Below are 18845 nucleotides of genomic sequence, written 5' to 3' on the forward strand. Positions count from 1 at the left end.
ACAGATTGTTCCATGTGCTCTGCCTATCAGTCCCAAATGAGGAAGATTTATTTTGTGCTTTTTCAGAAAGCATGCATTCCTTCAGCAGGCTGGGTTTTTCTGGGGCGGAGGAAGCACTCTGAGTGCTGCCAAGATTGCAGGCGTGTGTACCAGAGGTCTGCTGGGGCTCGGTAGCGTCTGAGCTATACCCCGTGTCGTGCTGTTAACTCCTTTTACTGTAACGTCGCTGTTCTGAAATACTTTACCTTTCTATTTGCTTTTCGGTAATGTGGTTTGACATGAATGTTTAGATTAAAGTAGCTTACCTTTTTTTAAGCTAGTCAGCTCTTCTAATATGAGCAAACATAGACTTTGCCCGAAAGGAGAAGTTTGTAACTGGATTCAAAGTAGGGTCCCAACATCGTGGGTTGATGCAGGAACGATGGTTTCAGTGGAGCTGTTTGCCACCGGTCCATAAACATCCCCAGAGCGAGCTCAGCGCCTTGGAGGCAGTGAGACGGGTGCGAAGCAGCGCGCTCAGCCACGCAGCCCTAGGGGCAGCTGAAGGCAAAGAGCTCACGCGATGTCGGTTGTGTTCTGAATGGCAGAGCCGGAGAGCGCTGTGGGTCTGCGCGGGGACACCAAACCGGATTTCAAACGCAACGAATGTGGTCAACCTCAAACTAGCGTGCGGAATAAATAAAAAGCAGCAATTATGCGGTGCTTTGTGGAGGGCTCTTCTCGGCCGTAAACTGAGAACGGACAGGCAGACCCTCCTCTGCCCGGGCAGGGCTCCTGGCCCGCGGCCACCCAGGGGGGAGTGCTGCTTTCCGAGAGGCGTGGGCGTGCTGGAGTTGCATCCCGCTCGCGATCCCGCGGGCGGCAGCGGGGGTGGTGAAGCCCAGCTCCCCACCCGCTTGCCAGAATTTTATTTTTCTTTGTAAAGGTCATGAGCCAGAGCTCGTCTTTAGTGCGACCTCAGAGCGTGCTGCTGCTCTAAAAGGCAGGCCCCTGGAAGCGCAGGACGGAATGACCCGCGGTGCGGCACATGAAACTGCTCTCCTTTTTGGGAAAGAGCAACTACAGCGATCTCTACGCGAACACCCCAGTCGCTTTCTGACTGTAAGGTGCGCTGTCGGCACCCCTCCGAGGTGTGCTCTGAATCGCAGCCGACCCCAGGCGTTGGCAGGTGCCTTTAAGAACACAAATACCGAGCAGGAGTTTGCACTTGTCCTAAGTGAAAGTGAGCGTTCCTGTTCGACAACTGCCTCTGCAGTTGCTTCCCACGGGACTGTCAGCTGCCTGGTTTTCCAGTGTGGGCGCTCTGTGACTCTGTTGGGTTGGAAAACCCACAGAACTACGGTCCAACAAACACTTAAGCTAATTATTAATACAAAAAAGCTGAAGAGTGGGGTTTTCTTTAATGCTGACAGCCAGAAAGCTTTCTAGTCTGTTTATTTACAGTGCAGTGCTAACTGTCTAGTAAGCTCTTCTGCAGAAGCTCATCACGGAGAGAGACCCCGTGCACGGTTTAGCACTCGAGCTGGTAGGCATGCCAGCCAGCGATCCTGGAGACAGCAGTGTCTCCTACCGGAAAAGGACCTTGGATTCTGGGTGTTCCTGTAGACAATCGCAGAAAAAACACACAGAGAACATTTAGGCCCTGATACTTGGTTAAATAAACTTTTTCACTAGCTCCCTAACCTTACAGCAGCCCCTCCTCGAGCTTCAGGCATCCAGTTGTGGCCAGTTGTAACTGAGCGTGTCCAAAAGGAGCTTTCAGATGTCGGGGCCAGCTGGAACAGTTAATCATCGGGGTTAAAATTTCATTGACAGTGGGTTCTGGGTGACTCAGATACCCAACCCTCTGCCTCTTATTTCCCTTTGCTTACAGAATAGTTACTTAGTCACAGGATACTTATGGAGATTATCAGGGTTCCTGAAAAACTGGAGCATGTTGGCAAGGAGCCCTTCCTCCCACGCGGAAAATCCTGCTCATCCTAGGGATTCCTCCGCAGGGAAGCCTGCGTAGCTGCGTGAACAGGCAGCAGCAGACAGGAGCAGAAAGCTGTTTTTCTGAAAGTTTCCCTCCTGAGCTCTGTTGGGAAATCACTTTTTGCCAGCTGAAATGCCAGCAGCTTTGGAGTTTACCGTGATTCCTGATTTGGAACAAAATAATTAAAGTCTGCCTTTTTGTGCTTCATAAAAATACTTCTCCTGAATTGGGTTAAATTGCTCTGCAATTGGCTGTCACTTGATTCCTGCAGAGACACTGGGTTTTTTAGCGGACCAGGCAATGGAAAGTGTTTCTCATGAGGCTCATGAAACACTGCGCTTGTTTTTACTGTGAATCACGGGATTATTTTTTTCTTTCCCTATTTGGCTGTTGCTGACCATTGGACAGTTCTCTACAATAATTCTTTTTTTAAACTGAGTTTATTAGGGGAAGCAGGCAAACAAGGCTAAGTTAATGTTCAGCTGGAGACAACAGGCACATCTCTAGCTCAGCAGAACTCATGTGGGGATAAACCAAATATGCTTAAGTAAATAAACAGAAGTAGCTGATGGAGGCAGTCTGGGCACAGCATCACGCGACTGAGGTTTGTTCTAACTAAAATGTGAACTTCAGGGATGAGATCTTATAGGAGATGCTGCGTGCTCCTAGGTGCTTCTAGGTGATGCCGCAGTTAGGGAGGTCATCCTATTTTTGTTGCCCGTGGGGGTGGGATGGAAGTACCTGGGCAATGCTCCTCTGCTCCGTGCCAGAAACGTCACGCAGAAATGGGGGGTTTGTGCCAATAGGTACGCTGCATTGTAATACCGCTTTTTAAAGCTTTATTTTTTATAGTTGATAATCATACTTTTAATGGAGTTCTTGCTAATTGCTAACTCGTATCTGAGAGCTGCCTTTTTAATGAACACACACTCTTCCCTCCCGCAGGATTGAGTTCCAGAACAAGTTCTACACTGGCACTGGATTCAAGTTTCTCCCTTTCTCCTTCGATACCATCCGTGAGGGGAGGTTTGACGACTAAGGACCCCTCCGCTCGAGCAGTGTTAAACGTCGTGCGTTGTGGCTAGCCCTCTCCCCTGTGTCTGAGTTGCATGTAATCCTCCCATAGTGAAAATAACTTATTGCAGCACCCTCGAGTGTTACCACGGCGTCTCAAAGCCAAGAGCTTGGACGTTCTCAGGTAATGAGTGACACTGGATCAAAGAAACTTTTTGCTCCTTACGTTTACCGCTGAAGACACTAAGTGCATGAGGTGTCTGGGTTTGGTGTGTAATAGTGTACTGCTCGTGTTGTGAATTCCCTGGCAGGCTTATCAGGGCAGCGTCAGAGAAATGCAGCTGCGGCTGAGTGGGCATACAAGCACGTGGAGAAAAGGCGTAACAACTTCAGCTTGCTGCTCGGGAAGAGCTCTTTTTTTTTAAGAGTTTTATATGTGGATCCTATGTGTCTCTGCCTAAATTAAGCAAATTATGAGCAGTGGGCAGTTGACAACCCAGGGCGTGCTTGTCCTCCCTCCAGGGCTTCCCACATGTGCCATGTTTTAATCTGACAAAAACAACGTCTCGTCCGGTGCAGGGACTCGGCTCTGAACTCTGGGGCTTGGGGAGCCAATACGAAGGGGCAGAACTCGGCCTCAGCTGAGTGCATGGTGGCTCTCTGCTTGCCCTAGTGCTGGGGAAACACCTTGGCCTTGCAAGAAAGGCTGGTCCTCTCCTCCCCAGAGATGAGACACTCCTTTCACTGTACACCTGCACGCTCGTATCCCGGGCAAAGCCCTGAATCCAGCAGCGCAGGCCCCTTCCACCTCGTGTTCCTGGAGGCAGGGGTGAGAACGGGGCTCGGGCACGGGGGCCTTGGCCGCCTTGCTGGGGCCGGGGGCGAGACGGAGGAGGGATGAGCTCTGGTGCAAACTGCCGTCTCGGGGACTGACCACCCGCAGGGGCACTTCTTGGGTTTCTTGTTTAAAACCGAAGCCCTGAGGCTGCAGAGTCCTCGAGGCGCATCCAGATAATGCCTGTGTAGCCTCGGCATCAGCGGAGGCAGCTTTCGCAGAGGTGGCGGTACCGGTGGCATAGCTGTGGCGTACGCTCGGGGTCTAAGGAGCCCTCGAAGGGAGAACAGAGGCCGAGTCTTGCCAAGACGGTCCCACGGCAGTGGAGTCTCGGTGGTGTTTCCCCATGGTAGCTGTTGCTTTTTCTCCTGTGCAAAACGTGAATGATTTGCCCTCAACTTGACGTCGCTGTAGGAGCAGTGGGGTGTGTGTGTGTTAGTGCTGTGTGTAGCTGTCGTGTTTAGTTGTCACGGTGGATCTGAAGCATTTGTGTGTGAACAGATTAGAATGATAATGCGAATCATTGTAACCTGGAAGCAAAGAGGCGATGCCGCGCAGCGCAGGGCTCTTTAAAATTGTGTGAGCAAGGTGCGTGTGTGCTGCGTGCTGCAAGGGTGCATGCACGGAGCAGGGGGAGCCTCGTGCTGCGCGTGGGCCGCTCCTGGGTAGTCGCTGTGTTTACGGGCGCACCTGGCTGTATGTTTACAATGGTGTTTGCAGAACGAAAGACAAAAAAAATCAAAACTTGTTTGCAGGTGGAGCAGCGGCACAGCCCTGCTGCCCCGCTGAAATGCATTGCTGTCACTGTGTGAATTAAACTAACTGCACAACAAGCGGTGCGGCCTCTTTTCTGCCTCCCCGAAGGGTGCTGCCGGGCCGCCCCCCTTCCCTGTCCCACGCTGGGCGCAGCCCTGGAACCCGCCTGGGCTCCGCTCAGCTCTCCTGGCGCCCTGATGGCCGGCACCACGGGCGGGCCGAGCTGGTTCCTGCAACGGGACTGGCGTGAGCGTGCCTGGCCGAAACGTCTCCGCGATTATCAAGGCCTGGCTGACATCCTGAGCGAGGGCCAGCCGGGGCCGAGCAGGGGCCGCTCTGTCCCGGAGCCTCCTGCCTGCCCAGATAAACCCATTAACCGAGCGAAACGTGCGGTTGCGCAGGAAGAAAAACTAAGGCTGGGTTCAGGCGGGGTGCTGCGGACGCCCCTTCCCGGGGACCGGGGCGAGCGCTCTGCCTGCCCTGGGCCGCTGCCCCGCAGCGCCCGTGTTTGCTCAGGCCTTTCCTGCAGGCCCGGGGCTGCCTCGCCGGCGTTTTCCGCCGGTGCGGGAGGAACGGAAGGGAGGGTTCTGGGGGATTTGGCGATGGCGTTCCCGAGGTTGTTGCAGCCCGCTGTTTCCCGTCTCCAGATGTCCTGGGAGGGCGCGGAGCCGGTCTGTGCTGCCCTGCAGCCGGAGGACGCCGGCCCCTCGTCCTCCCGCACCCCGCGGAGGAGGAGACGGGTCCCCCGCTGCTACCGGGGCTTGGCTGCGTCCCGGGGCTGCTCTCCCCTTTCACCCCTTCCCCTGCCCTCTTGCACCACTCCCGCGCGCAATCGCGCCATTTCTGCCCGTTCCCGTGGCCCCGCTTGGCCGCTCTCCCGGCCCCGGGGCCGCCGGGGCAGCGCTGGCCGGCGGGGCGGGAGCCCCCGGTCCCCCTGCGGCGGTGGGGGAGCCCCGGCCCCGCTCCGAGCTCGCCCTTCCCTCCGCACCCCGGCCGTGGCACGGCTGCCGCTCGCAGCCAGGCCCTGCGCTGGGAAGCGCCCAGGCAGCGCTGCTGCAGCGGGGGAGCCCCCGCGCCCCGCAGGGCTTCACCCCCGCGCCCCCCGGCACCTCCGGGCCCCGCCGCGGGGCCTCTCCCAGCTGCCTCCGGTCGCCGGTTCCCCGGCCGGGGCCCCGCTGGCACCCAGCCCGCCTGCCCCGTGCCCCCACCGCGGGGCCCTGCCCGTACCTCTGCCCGCGCCAGGCAGGGGGGTGCGGGGCCCTGCCCGTACCTCTGCCCGCGCCAGGCAGGGCAGCGCGGGGCCCTGCCCGTACCTCTGCCCGCGCCAGGCAGGGGGGTGCGGGGCCCTGCCCGTGCCTCTGCCCGCGCCAGGCAGGGCAGCGCGGGGCCCTGCCCGTACCTCTGCCCGCGCCAGGCAGGGGGGTGCGGGGCCCTGCCCGTGCCTCTGCCCGCGCCAGGCAGGGCAGCGCGGGGCCCTGCCCGTACCTCTGCCCGCGCCAGGCAGGGCAGCGCGGGGCCCCGCCTGCCGGCAGCGGGGCCGGGGTTCCCCGGGGGTCTGCGCCCACCCGCCTCCGCCGGCAGCACGGGCCGGGCCCCTCGGGGCGCGGAGCACCCCCCTGCCCGCGCCCCGGGGCCTGGGCCGGCTCCCGGGGGGCAGCCGGGGGCTCCCCCCGCCCCGGGGCACCGGCGGCGGCCCCGCTGCCCGGTCTCGCAGCGCCCTCTTGGGGCGGAGCGGCGGGGACCGGCGGGGCCGGGCCGGCCCCGGTGGGCGCAGCCCCGGCAGCGGCCCGGCGGCCCCAGAGCGGGTGTCGGTCGGTCCCGGGTGCTCGGGGACCGCCGCGGCCCGGGCCGCCCCGCGGGCGGAAAACGCGATGCGAAAACAGCCCGGAGCCTCCGGTGGCAGCGCCGGGCGGGCGGCCCCGGCGGCCCCGGCGGCCCCTGCTCCCCGCGGGGGTCCCGCTGCCCCGCGCAGCAGCTGCAGCCCCGGGCGGGGACGGGGCCGCGGCGGCCCCGGGGCTCGGGCAGCGCCGGCCTCCAGCCCCTGCCCGCCCCGGCTGCCAGGCCCAGCCCCGCCTGCTGCGGCCCTGCCCGGTACCGGTACAGCCCCGCGCCCCGTCCCCTCGGCTGCGGGTGGCAGGCGGGCCGGGACCCGCCCGCGGAACCGGCCCCGCTCCCGGTACCGGCCCCGCTCCCGGCTCGGTCCCGCCCACCGCCGGTAGCGCCGCGGCCGGCCCCGCCCAGCGCCGGCCCCCACCGGCGGAGCGCGGCGGCGCCGGCGCAGGGAGCGGCGATGGCGGCGGGGCCGGGGCCGCGGCTGGGGCTGGCGCTGCTGCTGCCGCTGCTGCCGCTGCTGCCGCTGGCGGCGGCGCGGGCGGGCGCGGGGGACGCGCGGCAGGAGGCGGCGGTGCGGGCGCTGGCGCGGCGCCTGCTGGGCCCGCGCGCCGCCGCCGTGGCCCTGTCGGTGGAGGCGGCGCTGGCGGCGGGCGGGCCCGACACCTACCAGCTGCGCTCGCCGCCCGGCGCCGCCGTGGCCGTGGCCGTGCGGGCTTCCAGCGGCGTGGCGGCGGCCGCCGGCCTCTACCGGTACCTGCGCGACTTCTGCGGCTGCCACCTCTCCTGGTCCGGGGCGCAGCTCCGCCTGCCCGACCCCTTGCCGCGGCTGCGGGCCGAGATCCGCGCCTCCGCCCCCGGCAGGTAACGGGGCCGCGGGGTCCCCGCCGGGGCCGTCCCGGGCTCCGGGCGCCTCGTTAGCCCGGGACAAGGCGCCCTTAGGGAAGGGGACCGGGGCCGGGAACGGAGGGGCCCAGCCCGCAGCCTCCCCCCGCTCCCCCCCAGGTACCGCTACTACCAGAACGCCTGCACCCAGAGCTACTCCTACGCCTGGTGGGACTGGGCGCGCTGGGAGCGGGAGATCGACTGGATGGCGCTCAGCGGCATCAACCTGGCGCCGGCCTTCGTGGGGCAGGAGGTGGCCTGGCAGCGGGTTGAGTATCGGGGCCCGTGGGACCGGGCAGGGCAGCGGGGCGGCCGCGGGCGCCGCTGAGCCTCCGCCGCCCCGCGCAGGTGTACCGCTCCCTGGGGCTGAACCAGTCCGAGATCGATGCGTACTTCACGGGGCCGGCATTCCTGGCCTGGAACCGGATGGGAAACCTCCACGGCTGGGCAGGGCCGCTGCCGCCGGCCTGGCACCTCAAACAGCTTTACCTGCAGGTACCAGGGGCACCGGGGCTGCCCACCCGCCCGCCCGGGGCAGACCCATGCGAGCCCCTGCCCTGGCCCTCCACGCCGAGACGGCGCTCACGGAGGCTGGGGGGTCGCTGCTCCCTTCCCCAGGCTGCAGCGGCAGCCGGCGGCCCTGTGCGGGGAGGTGGGGGCTCCTCTCCCCCTGCTCCTTCCCTTCTTCTTTCTCCCAGTACCGGATCGTGGAGAGGATGCGCTCGCTGGGGATGATCACGGTGCTGCCGGCCTTCGCGGGCCACGTGCCCCAGGGGGTTCTTCGGTAGGTGCAGCCCCACGCGCCCGCGGGCCCTACGGGGCAGATCGGCCCTGGCTGCAGCTCCCTCCCGGGCACCTCAGCCCCGGGCCCTGCCTGGGGTCCCGGCCCCGGCCGGCGCTGGCTGCACTGGGCGCTCCCGCGGCCGACACAGCTCCCGGCCCTCCTGTGCCCATGCCAGCTTCCCCGGGAGGCCGCCCTGTCCCCGCAGGGGCACCCTGCTCCTGTCCTGATCCTGATCCCCGTCTCTGCCCCCTGGCCCAGGGTCTTCCCGCGCGTGAACGCCACTCGCCTTGGGGGCTGGAGCCACTTTGACTGCACCTACTCGTGTACCTACCTGCTGGACCCGGAGGACCCCATGTTCCAGGTGATCGGGACCCTCTTCCTGAAGGAGCTGATCAAGGAGTTCGGCACAGACCACATCTATAGCGCCGACACCTTCAATGAGATGACCCCCCTCTCCTCTGACCCTGCCTATCTCTCGAGGGTCAGCAACGCCGTTTTCAGGTCGATGACGGGAGGTGGGTCAGCGCGCAGTGCCGGCCCGGCCGCGGGGCGCTGGGTGGGGAGAGCCAGGGGCCAGGGGGCTGGGGGGAAGCGGCTGTTGGTGCCAGACCTTCAAAGCCCCCTCTAAGAGGGGCGGTTGGTGGCCCCGGGACCTCGCGGGACGCCCGCTGTGCCGGGACCGTGGCGGCTGCGCCGGTGGGGCCTGCCCGGAGGGGAGCCTCACCCCACGCACCTCTGTCCCCAGCCGACCCCGAGGCACTGTGGCTGATGCAGGGCTGGCTCTTCCAGCACCAGCCGGACTTCTGGCAGCCGGCGCAGGTGCGGGCCCTGCTGCGTGGCGTGCCCCTCGGTAGGATGATTGTTCTCGACCTCTTTGCCGAGTCCAAGCCCGTCTACCAGTGGACGGAGTCCTTCTACGGGCAGCCCTTCATCTGGTGCATGCTGCACAACTTCGGGGGCAATCACGGCCTCTTTGGCACGGTGGAGGCCATCAACCATGGCCCCTTCGCGGCTCGCAGCTTCCCCAACTCCACCATGGTGGGCACCGGGCTGGTGCCCGAGGGCATCGAGCAGAACGACATGGTGTACGAGCTGATGAACGAGCTGGGCTGGCGCCACGAGCCCCTCGACCTCCCCAGCTGGGTGACCCGCTACGCCGAGTGCCGCTACGGCGCCCCAAATGCCGCCGCGGCCAGCGCCTGGCGTCTGCTCCTCCGCAGCGTGTACAACTGCACCGGGGTCTGCGTCAACCACAACCGCAGCCCGCTGGTGCGCCGGCCCTCCCTGCGCATGGACACGGAGCTGTGGTACAACGCCAGCGACGTGTACGAGGCCTGGCGCCTGCTGCTGAGCGCCGGCGCGGAGCTGGGCTCCAGCCCCACTTTCCGCTACGACCTGGTGGACGTGACGCGGCAGGCGGCTCAGCAGCTGGTGAGCGACTACTACCTGAGCATCCGCCGGGCCTTCCAGAGCCACGCGCTGCCGGAGCTGCTGACGGCCGGCGGCGTGCTGGTCTACGACCTGCTGCCGGAGCTGGACAGCCTCCTCTCCAGCCACAGCCTCTTCCTGCTGGGCCGCTGGCTGGAGAGCGCCCGCGCCGTGGCCACCAGCGACCGGGAGGCCGAGCAGTACGAGCTGAACGCCCGGAACCAGGTGACGCTCTGGGGGCCCAGCGGGAACATCCTGGACTACGCCAACAAGCAGCTGGGGGGGCTGGTGCTGGACTACTACGGCGTGCGCTGGAGCCTCTTTGTCTCTGCCCTGGTGGAGAGCCTCAACTCGGGCACCCCCTTCCACCAGGACCAGTTCAACCAGGCTGTCTTCCAGGTGGAGAGAGGCTTCGTCTACAACAAGAAGCGCTACCCGGCCGTGCCAGCTGGGGACACGCTGGAGATCTCCAGGAAGCTGTTCCTCAAATACTACCCCAGCGCCCTGCGGCACAGCCGGGCTGGGCCGGCGTGACTTTGGCCGTGCCTCTGGAGCCTCCCGCGGGAGGGAGGGCAGAGACCCCGCGCCCTCCCGCCTCCAGGCTCCCGCAGCTCCGCTGCGTCCCGGCAATGCTGGAACGAAAGCGCAGAGCCCCGGTGGCCCCCGGCCAGCCTGGACCCGCCGTTTCCCCGGCATGGGCAGGACACACCCTGAGCGGGGCTGGCAGCCAGATGCAGGACAGGCTCTGCCCCAGGGACCCATCCTGCGCCGTGCTCTGTGCTCAGCCCTGCCAGCCCCGCCTGGCTGCCCTGAGCCTGGCCCCGGGAAAGCTGGGCTGCCCCAGGCGTGAGCCCGGAGGCGAGGGCCCAGGGAAGGGCTCTGCTGCTCCAGCACTTCCAGCTGGAAGCTCAGCGGGAGCTGGGACTGCGCAGAGAGACAGAGGGACAGGGCATGCACATCCCTGCCGCGGGGCCCTGGCTGGCTGGCGGCGATGGCAGAGCAGCAGCCAGGGAGGTGGCCGCTGCACGGCCCTGGCCACGCTTGGTGCCTTTTGTATCAAAAGAGGCTTTGCGGAGGTTTCTGTGGTGATGCTGAGGCCGCGCTCCCTGGGACAGGGTTTTCTGGGCCTTCCCCCGGCAGCAGGGGCTCAGGCAGAGCCCGGCCGCGGTGCTGCCAGCCTGCGGAGCAATTAAAGGCCTGGCTGCTGCGCGCTCCTTTCTCCAGTGTGTGTTCATCTCTCCCCAGTGCTGGGCTTGTCTGAAACGGGGGGCAGGGGAGCGGCGCTCGGCCCCCGAGCCCGCACATCAGGGAAAACGCACTGCCAGGTGCGTGCCGGCAGCCGGGTGCCTGGCACGGCACGGCGCGGTGGGGGCTGGCCCTGGCTGGTGCCGACCCCCGGGGCTGCGGCTCCCCTCCTGCCCCGGACCCTCCTCCCGCGGGGGGGTCCCGGCTCGGCGGGGCCTTTATCGCGGCAGCTGCGTGAGCATCAAGGCGCAGGGAGCCCCGAGCGCGGGCAGGGAGGCGGGCGGAGGGGCCTTGAGATAAGGCGGCAGACACAACACGGCGTGGGGCGGGGGGACCCCCTCCCAGCCCTTTTAAACGGCGCGGCCACCTCGGCCGGCACTGCCTGCCCATGGAGAAAACCACGGTGCTGATCACGGGCTGCTCCTCGGGCATCGGCCTGGGGCTGGCCGCTCGCCTGGCGGCCGATGCCGCTCGCAGGTTCAAAGGTAAAGAGGTGATGCTGCGCCGGGGGGCCGGCACCCCCGGGGGTCTCCCGAGCCAGGCCAGGCAGCACCTTGCCGAGGACGGCCGGTGCCCGGGGCTGAGGCCAGCGCCAGCCGGGCAGCTCGGCGGCACCGCTGCCCGCAGCCGCGCTCTCTCCTCCAGTGTACGCCACCATGCGCGACCTGGCCAAGGGCGAGCGGCTGCTGGAGCGCCTGGGGGGCTGCTGCCCCGACACGCTGGAGCTCCTGCAGCTCGACGTCACCGACCCGCGCTCGCTGGCGGCCGCAGTGCAGCGAGTGCAGGGACAGCGGTTGGACGTGCTGGGTACGGCTCTTCCCAGTGCCCCTACCGTCCCCGGGGTGGCTGGGGGACCTCTCTGGGGTCACCGACCCTCCCTGGGGCACCGGGAGCAGATGCCAAATCACGGGAGGTGCCGGCAGTCCCGGGGCTGGACTGGGCGGTGTTCAGCAGGGCAGGGGTGCAGGAGCTGGGTTCGGAGGTGCCGGGGGTCCCTGGACCATCATCAGGGAAGGGCCCCTCATGTTCCTGTCTTCTGGCACCTCGACGGCCCTGGGGAGTGGGCGGGGGGGAGCAGGGCCCAGCTCACCAGCACCCTGCCCGGCAGTCTGCAACGCGGGGGTGGGACTGATGGGCCCCCTGGAGACCTGCTCCGACCAAGCCATGAAGACCGTCTTCGACGTGAACTTCTTCGGGGCCGTCCGCACCATCCAGGCCTTCCTGCCCGCCATGAAGCGCCGCAGGGCCGGGCGGATCATCGTCTCCAGCAGCATCGGGGGGCTGCAAGGTGGGACCTGGCCCTGCTGCGGCGGGACCCCGGCAGCCTGCGGCACGAGGAGCTGCGGGGAAGGGACCCGGCGCTCAGGGTGCGGCTCTGCCCCAGGGCTGCCCTTCAACTCCGTGTACTGCGCCAGCAAGTTTGCAGTGGAGGGGCTGTGCGAGAGCCTGGCCATCGTCCTGCAGCCCTTCAACATCCAGTGAGTCCCGGCAGCGCCGCGGGGGCTGCGCGCCTGTTCCCCAGGCGCCGGGATGGAGGGATGCCGGGACGGAGGGTACGGCGGCGGCTCACGCGCCCGGCTCAGAGCTGCCGCCCCGCTCCTTCCCGCAGCCTGACGCTGGTGGAGTGCGGACCCGTCAACACCAGCTTCCTGGCCAACCTGCAGCGCCCGGACCCCGAGGGCAGCGAGCTGCAGGGCCTGGACGCCGAGACGCGGGGCCTCTACCGCCGGTACCTGCGGCACTGCCAGAGCCTCTTCCGCGACACGGCCCAGGAGGTGGAGGAGGTCCTGCAGGTCAGTCCCGGCGGGGTGGGCGCCGAGGGGCCTCCAGGGCTCCGGGCCCGGGGGCGGCCGTGCCGGGGCCGGGCCTGACCCCCCGGCGGTGCCAGGTGTTCCTGGAGGCCATCGGCTCCCCGCGCCCGCCCCTGCGCCGCCGCACCACCCCGCTCTTCGCCCCGCTCTCCCGCCTGCGGCTGGCCAGCCCCGACGGCTCGGCCTACGTCCGCGCCATGCACGACTTCGTCTTCGGCCGCGGCGGGGCCCGGCCCTGAGCGGGGCCCGGCCCCGAGCGGGGCCCGTCCCGCCCTGTCGCCAATAAAGCCCTTTGCAGCCGCCCGGCTCCCGGCTCCCTCCCTCTCGCCGCGGCCGCCGGCCGAGCCGCCCCGCCCGGCGGCTCCCCCTGCCCCCGCTCCGGCGTCCCCGCGCTCCGGCGCCCGGCGGGGACCGCGAAGGGGCCGCGCCCGTCCGTCCCCTCCCTCCGCGGGCGGAGCCCGGTCGCGCCGCTCGCCCCGCGCCGGGGCGCCCGCCCGCCCTCCGCCGCTGCCGGGCACCGGCCGCGCTCCCCCGCGGGCCGTTCCGGGGCGGCGGCGGCGGCTTCCGGCGGGGCCATGCCGCCCTTCGGCTCGGGGCTGCTGGTGCTGACGGCGCCGCTGGGCGCGCTGCCCCGGCGGGCGGCGGCGGCGCTGGCGGCGGCGGCGGGGGTGGTGGCGGGGCCGCTGTACGTGCACCTGCAGCCGGGGCTGCGCCTGGCCGCCGCCGCCCCGCGCCCCGCCGCGCCGCCCGCCTGCCCCGCGCTGCTGCGGGCCCTGGCCGCGCTCTACGCGGCGGCGGCGGCGCAGCGGGGCCTGGACGTGCGCGTCCTGCTGGGCCCCGGCCACCGCCTGGCGCGGCCGCCCCGCGTCCTCCTGGCCGCCGCCGCCGAGGCGCCGGGGCCGCCGGGGCCGGTGGAGCTCGGCCTGCAGCACCTGGCCGCCGCCGCCTACGGCTGCCCGCCGCGGCTGCCCGCCCTGCTGCTGGGCGGCCCCGCGGGCGCCGGGGGGGGCCCCGAGGAGGAGCCCGAGGACCCCGACGCGGCGCTTCCCGACTTCTCGGACGTGGCGGTCGGCGGCACCTTCGACCGCCTGCACGGCGCCCACCGCTTCCTGCTCAGCGCCTGCTGCCTCCTGGCCCGGCACCGGCTCCTGGCCGGGGTGGCCGACGGCGACCTGCTCCGCCGTGAGTCCCGGGGCGGCCGGCACCGAGCTGCGGCGGGGGCGGCGGGGGGCGGCCCGGGGCCGACCGGGACGGGGCGGTCAGAGGGGTCAGTGCCGCGGCCGGGGGCCCCGTGGGGCGCGGGGTCCCGGCACCCGAAGCGCCTGGGCGGTGCTGCGCGGGCAGGGCGACGGTGGGGCCCCGGCGTCCCATCCGTGCTAGCGATCGTGGCATGGGGGCGCGGAGCTGAGGGCGCAGCGGGGGCGAGCGGAGCCGGAGGAGGCAGCCTCCCGAAGTCGCGGACGGGTTTTGTGTCCATCTCCCGGTCCTGCTTTTCCGTCGCTGTCTGTTGCCGCTCCGGGAGCTGCTCGTTGTTAAATGGACGCTCTCTTGCTTCTCCACCCTGGCAGACAAGGTCCTGATGGAGCTGATCGAGCCGTACGAGCTGCGAGCGGCGAAGCTGCGCGAGTTCCTGGAGGACGTGAAGCCCTCGCTGCGTTACGATATCGTGCCTCTGGTCGACCCCTATGGCCCCTCAGTGACGGACCCCGACCTGCAGTGCCTGGTGGTCAGCGAGGAGACCCGCAGGGGAGGGGAGGCCGTGAACAAGAAGAGACTGGAAAACGTAATGCCTGTGCAGGAACCCCGTGGGCTGCCCCTCCTGCCCTCTCGCCCCTGCCTGCTGCTGCCCGTGGGCAAATCGGGCCTCGGTGAGCAGCCGCGGCTGGCCGGTGCCCCAGCGTGCCGCGGCCCGGGCTCGAGGGCAGGATGCCAGCGCATGCGTCTGCCGGCACCCCGCAGATGGGCGCTTTGCGCCGAGCTGCCCCCGGCCGCGTGCGCCCCAAGGGTGGTGCGGCAGCCCCGCAGAGGGTCAGGGTCAGACGGGCAGCTCCGTGGGCTCCCTTCCCCTCTTGGCTGCCGGGAACGTGCCCCTCGCGGGGACAGAGCTGCCCCACGGGGAGGCTGGGGGCAGCTGCTGCTTCGTTCAGGCCTTGACCTCCCGCTCAGCCCCCTTCCCTCTGCTGCGTCCCCGCGGCTGCTGGGGCTGACGGCCCTCGGGGCTCTCTTCTCTCGGCAGGGGCTCCCCGAGCTGGCTCTCTACGAGATCCTGTTGATGAAGGACCCCGACCGCAGTCAGAACGAGGAGGAGAAGATCAGCTCCTCCAGCCTCCGGCAGAGGCTGCTGGGGACGCTGCTGCGGCCCCCGCGGGTGAGGAGGGGCGCTTGGAGAGCCGCGGGCTGCGATGGGAGCAGTGTGCCCGGGAGGAGGGGGGCAAGTTTCGGAGGACTGCCTGCCTGCTGCCTGTACTGGCCCCCGGCAGGAGCAGGTCCCTGCTCTGCAGGGCCGGGACCTTTCGTGCCTGTCTCCAGGCTGGGTGGTCGGGATCCTTCTCCCACAGAGCCCGCGTCTTCCATCTGCTGGCAACAGCTTTCCTTCTTCCCGTAGCAAGACCCTGCCTTGCCTTCGCGCCCGTACGTGATCGGCCTGACTGGAGGAACCGGGAGTGGGAAAACCTCCATTGCCAAACTCCTGGGGCACCTGGGAGCGTTCCTCATCGACGCTGACAAGCTGGGCCACGCCGTCTATGTCCCCGGTGGCCCTGCCTACGAGCAGGTGGTGGCGGCCTTTGGGGCAGGTAGAGCCACCGCAGGCTGCGGGGAAGACTGGGAGGAGGAGGAGGAGGGAGGGGTGTGCCATCATCCCGGCCTCCCAGGGGGCCGTCCTGGCCTGCGCTCCCCTCGCTCCCCGGGGGTTTTGGGCTCCGCAGCACCCAGACGGGGCTCTGTAGCTGGTTCGGTGATGGTTGGGCCCGAGCGGGGCGAACCACTGCTTTCCCCAAGTCTCACGCGCCCCATGGCAGAGCTACTGTAAGCTGGCTGGCGTGGAAGGCTAAGCCGGGCTGCTGTTCGTCTAGGAAAAGCTCTTCCCTGTCCTCTTCTGGAGCAAGGGGAAGAGCTGCCAGGTCAGGTCCTGCAGCTCCTTTCTGGGTCCCTTTGAGAGCCCCGTGCGGAAATCCTCTCGCTCTGGCCGAGGCTTGCCGCAGGGAGGTGAGTTGGATTCATTCCTCCCAAGCCTGTTCTGCTTCTGTCTCGCAGAAATCTTGAATGAAGATGGGACGATTAACAGGAAAGTCCTTGGGGCCAAAGTGTTTGGAAACCAGGTAAGAGCAGCACAGAGACTGTCAATATTTAATCTCGTGAGTGGGGAGCTCTCCATCTGTGCTGAGGCTTTTTATTTTTCAGCCCTTTGAGCTGATGACACCTTCCCGGCTGTCCTTTCTGGCAGTGACGTACGGACGGGGCAGGACACAGAGATCCTGTCTCTGTACCGAGTCAGCGGCCGTGCTGGACACGCTCCTCTCGCCCCGGCGGCTGCTGCCGCCTCCCCGTCCCCATCCCCGTCCCCTCTCTCCCACGCTTGTCCTTCACCCAGCGCGGAGCAACAGCCCTGACGTACGCGGAGGCGATGCTCTCTGACCCTTGCGCGGTTTGGGCTTGTACCCAGCGGGGCTCGGTGACGCGGCAGCCGAACCTGACCCTCTGCGCCCGGCTTTGTTGGCCGGGCCGGTGCTCAGCCTTTCGCTCAGGTCCTGCGGGCTGCCCAAGCCTGAAGGCAGCTCGAGGGGTTCCCCCGGGATGGACGGGTCTCCCATGGGTGCTGCTGTGTGTGGGGGTCTTTGCGAAGCACCTCTTGCAGCAGGGACCGAGGTTCTGCTGTGCCTGGCAGGGCAAGGGAAATAATAGGAAAAAGAGCCCCGACGCCATCAGCGGGTGTGGGAGCCCCTGGCCAGCGTGGAAGCTTCCCTTCCCTGCGCTTAGCGAGCGGGCGAGGGGCCGGGTCCCTCCCCCGGGCTTCAGCGGGTTCTGCTGCCACCAGCGATCCCCTTGTTGGCTGCCCAGGGGTTGCGAGGGCAAGTAACCAAATCCCATCGTGGTCCTTCCTAGGAGCGGCTGAAGAGTCTCACGGACATCGTGTGGCCTGAGATGGCGCGGATGGTCAAGGAGCGGATCGGGGAGGCGGATGCTCAAGGTAACCGGGGTGGCTCCCATCGCAGCACAAAGGTGGGAGTTGGGTGCATGGTCTTGTGCAGCGCACCGCGACCCAGAGCCCCGGCAATCTGCTGCTTTTGGCAGCACCATGGGTATTTTCCTGGCTCAGACCCCCCTCTTCTCTGCGGGGCAGCTTGCTGGGGATTTTCCCTGGCACGTCTCGGAGCGAGCCCCCCCGCACACTGGGCCAGGCTTACCTCAAGCTTCCTGCTCTGAAGGAGGGTGGAGGTTGCTTTCTCTTTCCCACGTGATTCCAGGTTCGGTTTTGGGGTGGTGCCCCAGCAGTGAGTGTGGTGTGTGTTCCTTCTGGGAGCAGAATTTTTCCAGATCTTGGGAGATGCTGTTGGTAGCCTGATAGGCGTGTGTCTGAAGGCAGTGGCTTGCCCTGCCCGGGAGACCTGCCGTCCCAGGTGTGCCCTTTAAGCAAACACAGCCTCCGCCTGCTGCTCTCTTTTCCACGTGAGGTTCTTTGGCTCAGCAGTAAAGCGTCTGTGCTGCCAGTTTGCAGGAAGGCATGACTCTATGAGCATAAGTGGACTGGCTGGGTTGGACCCCGAGGAGCAGTCGCGCTGCCTCGCGATTGCCAGGTAATGAGGAATGGCCCTGTTCTATAGGAAAGGCCGTGTGCGTGCTGGACGCTGCCGTGCTGCTGGAGGCGGGCTGGCAAGACATGGTCCATGAGGTGTGGGCGGCCATCATCCCGGAGGAGGAGGTGGGTGATGCCCCTTGGCCCGGCGCTTGCTGCGGGGGCTGGTTCTCAGCTTCCCCTCCCAGCGCCTGAGCGTCCCCTCTGGTCCTGCCAGGCTGTGAAGCGCGTCATGGCCAGGGACGGGCTGAGCGAGGAGGCTGCTCGCAGCCGGCTGCGGAGCCAGATGACCAACAGCCAAAGGGTGGAGCAGGCGCAGGTGGTGCTGTGCACGCTCTGGGAGCCGGACGTCACCCGCAAGCAGGTGAGCCCCGGGCTGGCTGCAGCGCTGGGGTCCGGCTCGGGTGACGAAGGGGGAGGCGGGCGCCGGTGACGGGGTCCGGAGGGCTCAGTGCTGTGCCCGGGTCACGCGTGGTGTGCCTGGGCATGCTGCTCACCATCGAGGCTGCCTCTGGGCACGGCCACGAGGGACGAATTCGGGGATGTGAACGCAGCAGGGACGGGACAGGAAGGGTGGGACCCTCGCGTGCCGCCCCTGCATGTGCCGTGGTGCCGCTCGCCTTGGCCCCGGCTTGGCCGCGGGCTCTGAGGTGCTGCCCCTGTGGGTTCTCTGGCAGGTGGAGAAGGCCTGGGACCTCCTGCAGCAGCGCCTGAGCCAGGAGCGCAGCCTGTGAGGGGGCCGCGCTCCCCTTGACCGACGCGTGCCCACCCCGCGGATCCCACGCCGGCGGGACAGGAGGCGAGGGTCCGGGTCCTGGCCTCATGCGCCGTCAGCGAGCCGGCCGTGCCGCGGAGGAGCGCAGCGCGGGGCTGAGCCCGCCGGCCACGTCCAGCCCCGTGGAGGGGCCGGGGGCGTCCCGCTGGCCCCTGGGGAGCGGGGGGACGCTGCAGCGGCTCCTGGGGCCGAGCCTGCGCCGGTGCCCGGACCTCCCTGCACGAGAGTAAAGCGGCTGCTCCCTCCGTGCGTGTCCGTGTGCTGGTCCTGCCCCCGCGCCCCCAGCCCGGCCTGGCAGGGGCTGAGCCCCCCCGGCCCTGCCCGGCTCCCGCTGCGGGGCATCGCCCCCGGCCCCGGGGGACGCGGGGCTCCGGGGGGTCCCCGACCGCTGCCCCACACGGTGCCGCCGGGTCCGTCCCGGGGGCGGGGGAGGTGAGGGGGGGCGGAGCGGCCGGTCCCGCCCCCGGTGCCCCCCCCCCCCCCCGTGGTGTCACCGGGAGCACGAGGCCGCCCCGCCCCGGCACCGGCGGGGCAGAACCGAGCCACGGCCGGGCGCTGCTCGGGGCGCTGCGGGCGGCGGGGCCGCCTCCCGGTGAGGGGCCGGGGCCGTACCGTACCGTGCGGAGCCGGCTCCCTGACCCCCTCGCCCCTCCAGGTGCCCGGCTTCCCCCGTTCCCCGCCGGTGCAGCCAGCGCGGCCGTTCCTGATCCCG

General features: G+C 67.7%; 4 protein-coding genes across 9 annotated transcripts in view; all 4 read left to right on the top strand.

The window, feature by feature from the left end:
* ATP6V0A1 (ATPase H+ transporting V0 subunit a1) overlaps positions 1 to 4731 on the top strand; it is a 30285-nt gene extending 25554 nt beyond the window's left edge. For 3 of the 6 annotated variants that reach the window (XR_014230407.1, XR_014230408.1, XR_014230411.1), the window contains one exon: positions 2921 to 3005. Coding sequence is in view for 2 of the 6 variants with exons in the window: in XM_082332091.1 (XP_082188217.1) it covers positions 2921 to 3014 (94 nt within the window). In the remaining 4 variants the exon portion in view is untranslated. Of the gene's footprint in view, positions 1 to 925; positions 1107 to 2920 lie in introns of all 6 variants that reach the window. The other 3 variants (XR_014230409.1, XM_082332091.1, XM_082332092.1) reach the window with 3 other exon arrangements.
* Positions 4732 to 6870: 2139 nt separating this feature from the next.
* Positions 6871 to 10687, top strand: NAGLU (N-acetyl-alpha-glucosaminidase; the record flags this gene model as incomplete). Its single annotated transcript, XM_082332103.1, has 6 exons — positions 6871 to 7274; positions 7416 to 7563; positions 7644 to 7790; positions 7994 to 8079; positions 8338 to 8594; positions 8825 to 10687. 6 exons carry the CDS (start codon positions 6871 to 6873, stop codon positions 10039 to 10041), a joined length of 2259 nt encoding a protein of 752 aa, XP_082188229.1. The 3' UTR covers positions 10042 to 10687.
* A 327-nt stretch (positions 10688 to 11014) lies between these two features.
* On the top strand, positions 11015 to 12802 carry HSD17B1 (hydroxysteroid 17-beta dehydrogenase 1; the record flags this gene model as incomplete). The annotated part of the gene is made up of 6 exons (XM_082332208.1): positions 11015 to 11237; positions 11398 to 11559; positions 11861 to 12040; positions 12137 to 12230; positions 12362 to 12545; positions 12641 to 12802. Exons 1-6 carry the CDS (start codon positions 11141 to 11143, stop codon positions 12800 to 12802), a joined length of 879 nt encoding a protein of 292 aa, XP_082188334.1. The 5' UTR covers positions 11015 to 11140.
* Positions 12803 to 13138: 336 nt separating this feature from the next.
* On the top strand, positions 13139 to 18489 carry COASY (Coenzyme A synthase; the record flags this gene model as incomplete). Its single annotated transcript, XM_082332110.1, has 9 exons — positions 13139 to 13745; positions 14132 to 14346; positions 14800 to 14931; positions 15169 to 15358; positions 15819 to 15883; positions 16668 to 16752; positions 17387 to 17484; positions 17576 to 17722; positions 18036 to 18489. 9 exons carry the CDS (start codon positions 13139 to 13141, stop codon positions 18090 to 18092), a joined length of 1596 nt encoding a protein of 531 aa, XP_082188236.1. The 3' UTR covers positions 18093 to 18489.
* Between the last annotated feature and the right edge of the window lie 356 nt (positions 18490 to 18845).

Source organism: Platalea leucorodia (assembly GCF_965183815.1).
Source record: "Platalea leucorodia genome assembly, chromosome: 22".
Lineage (NCBI taxonomy): Eukaryota > Metazoa > Chordata > Aves > Pelecaniformes > Threskiornithidae > Platalea > Platalea leucorodia.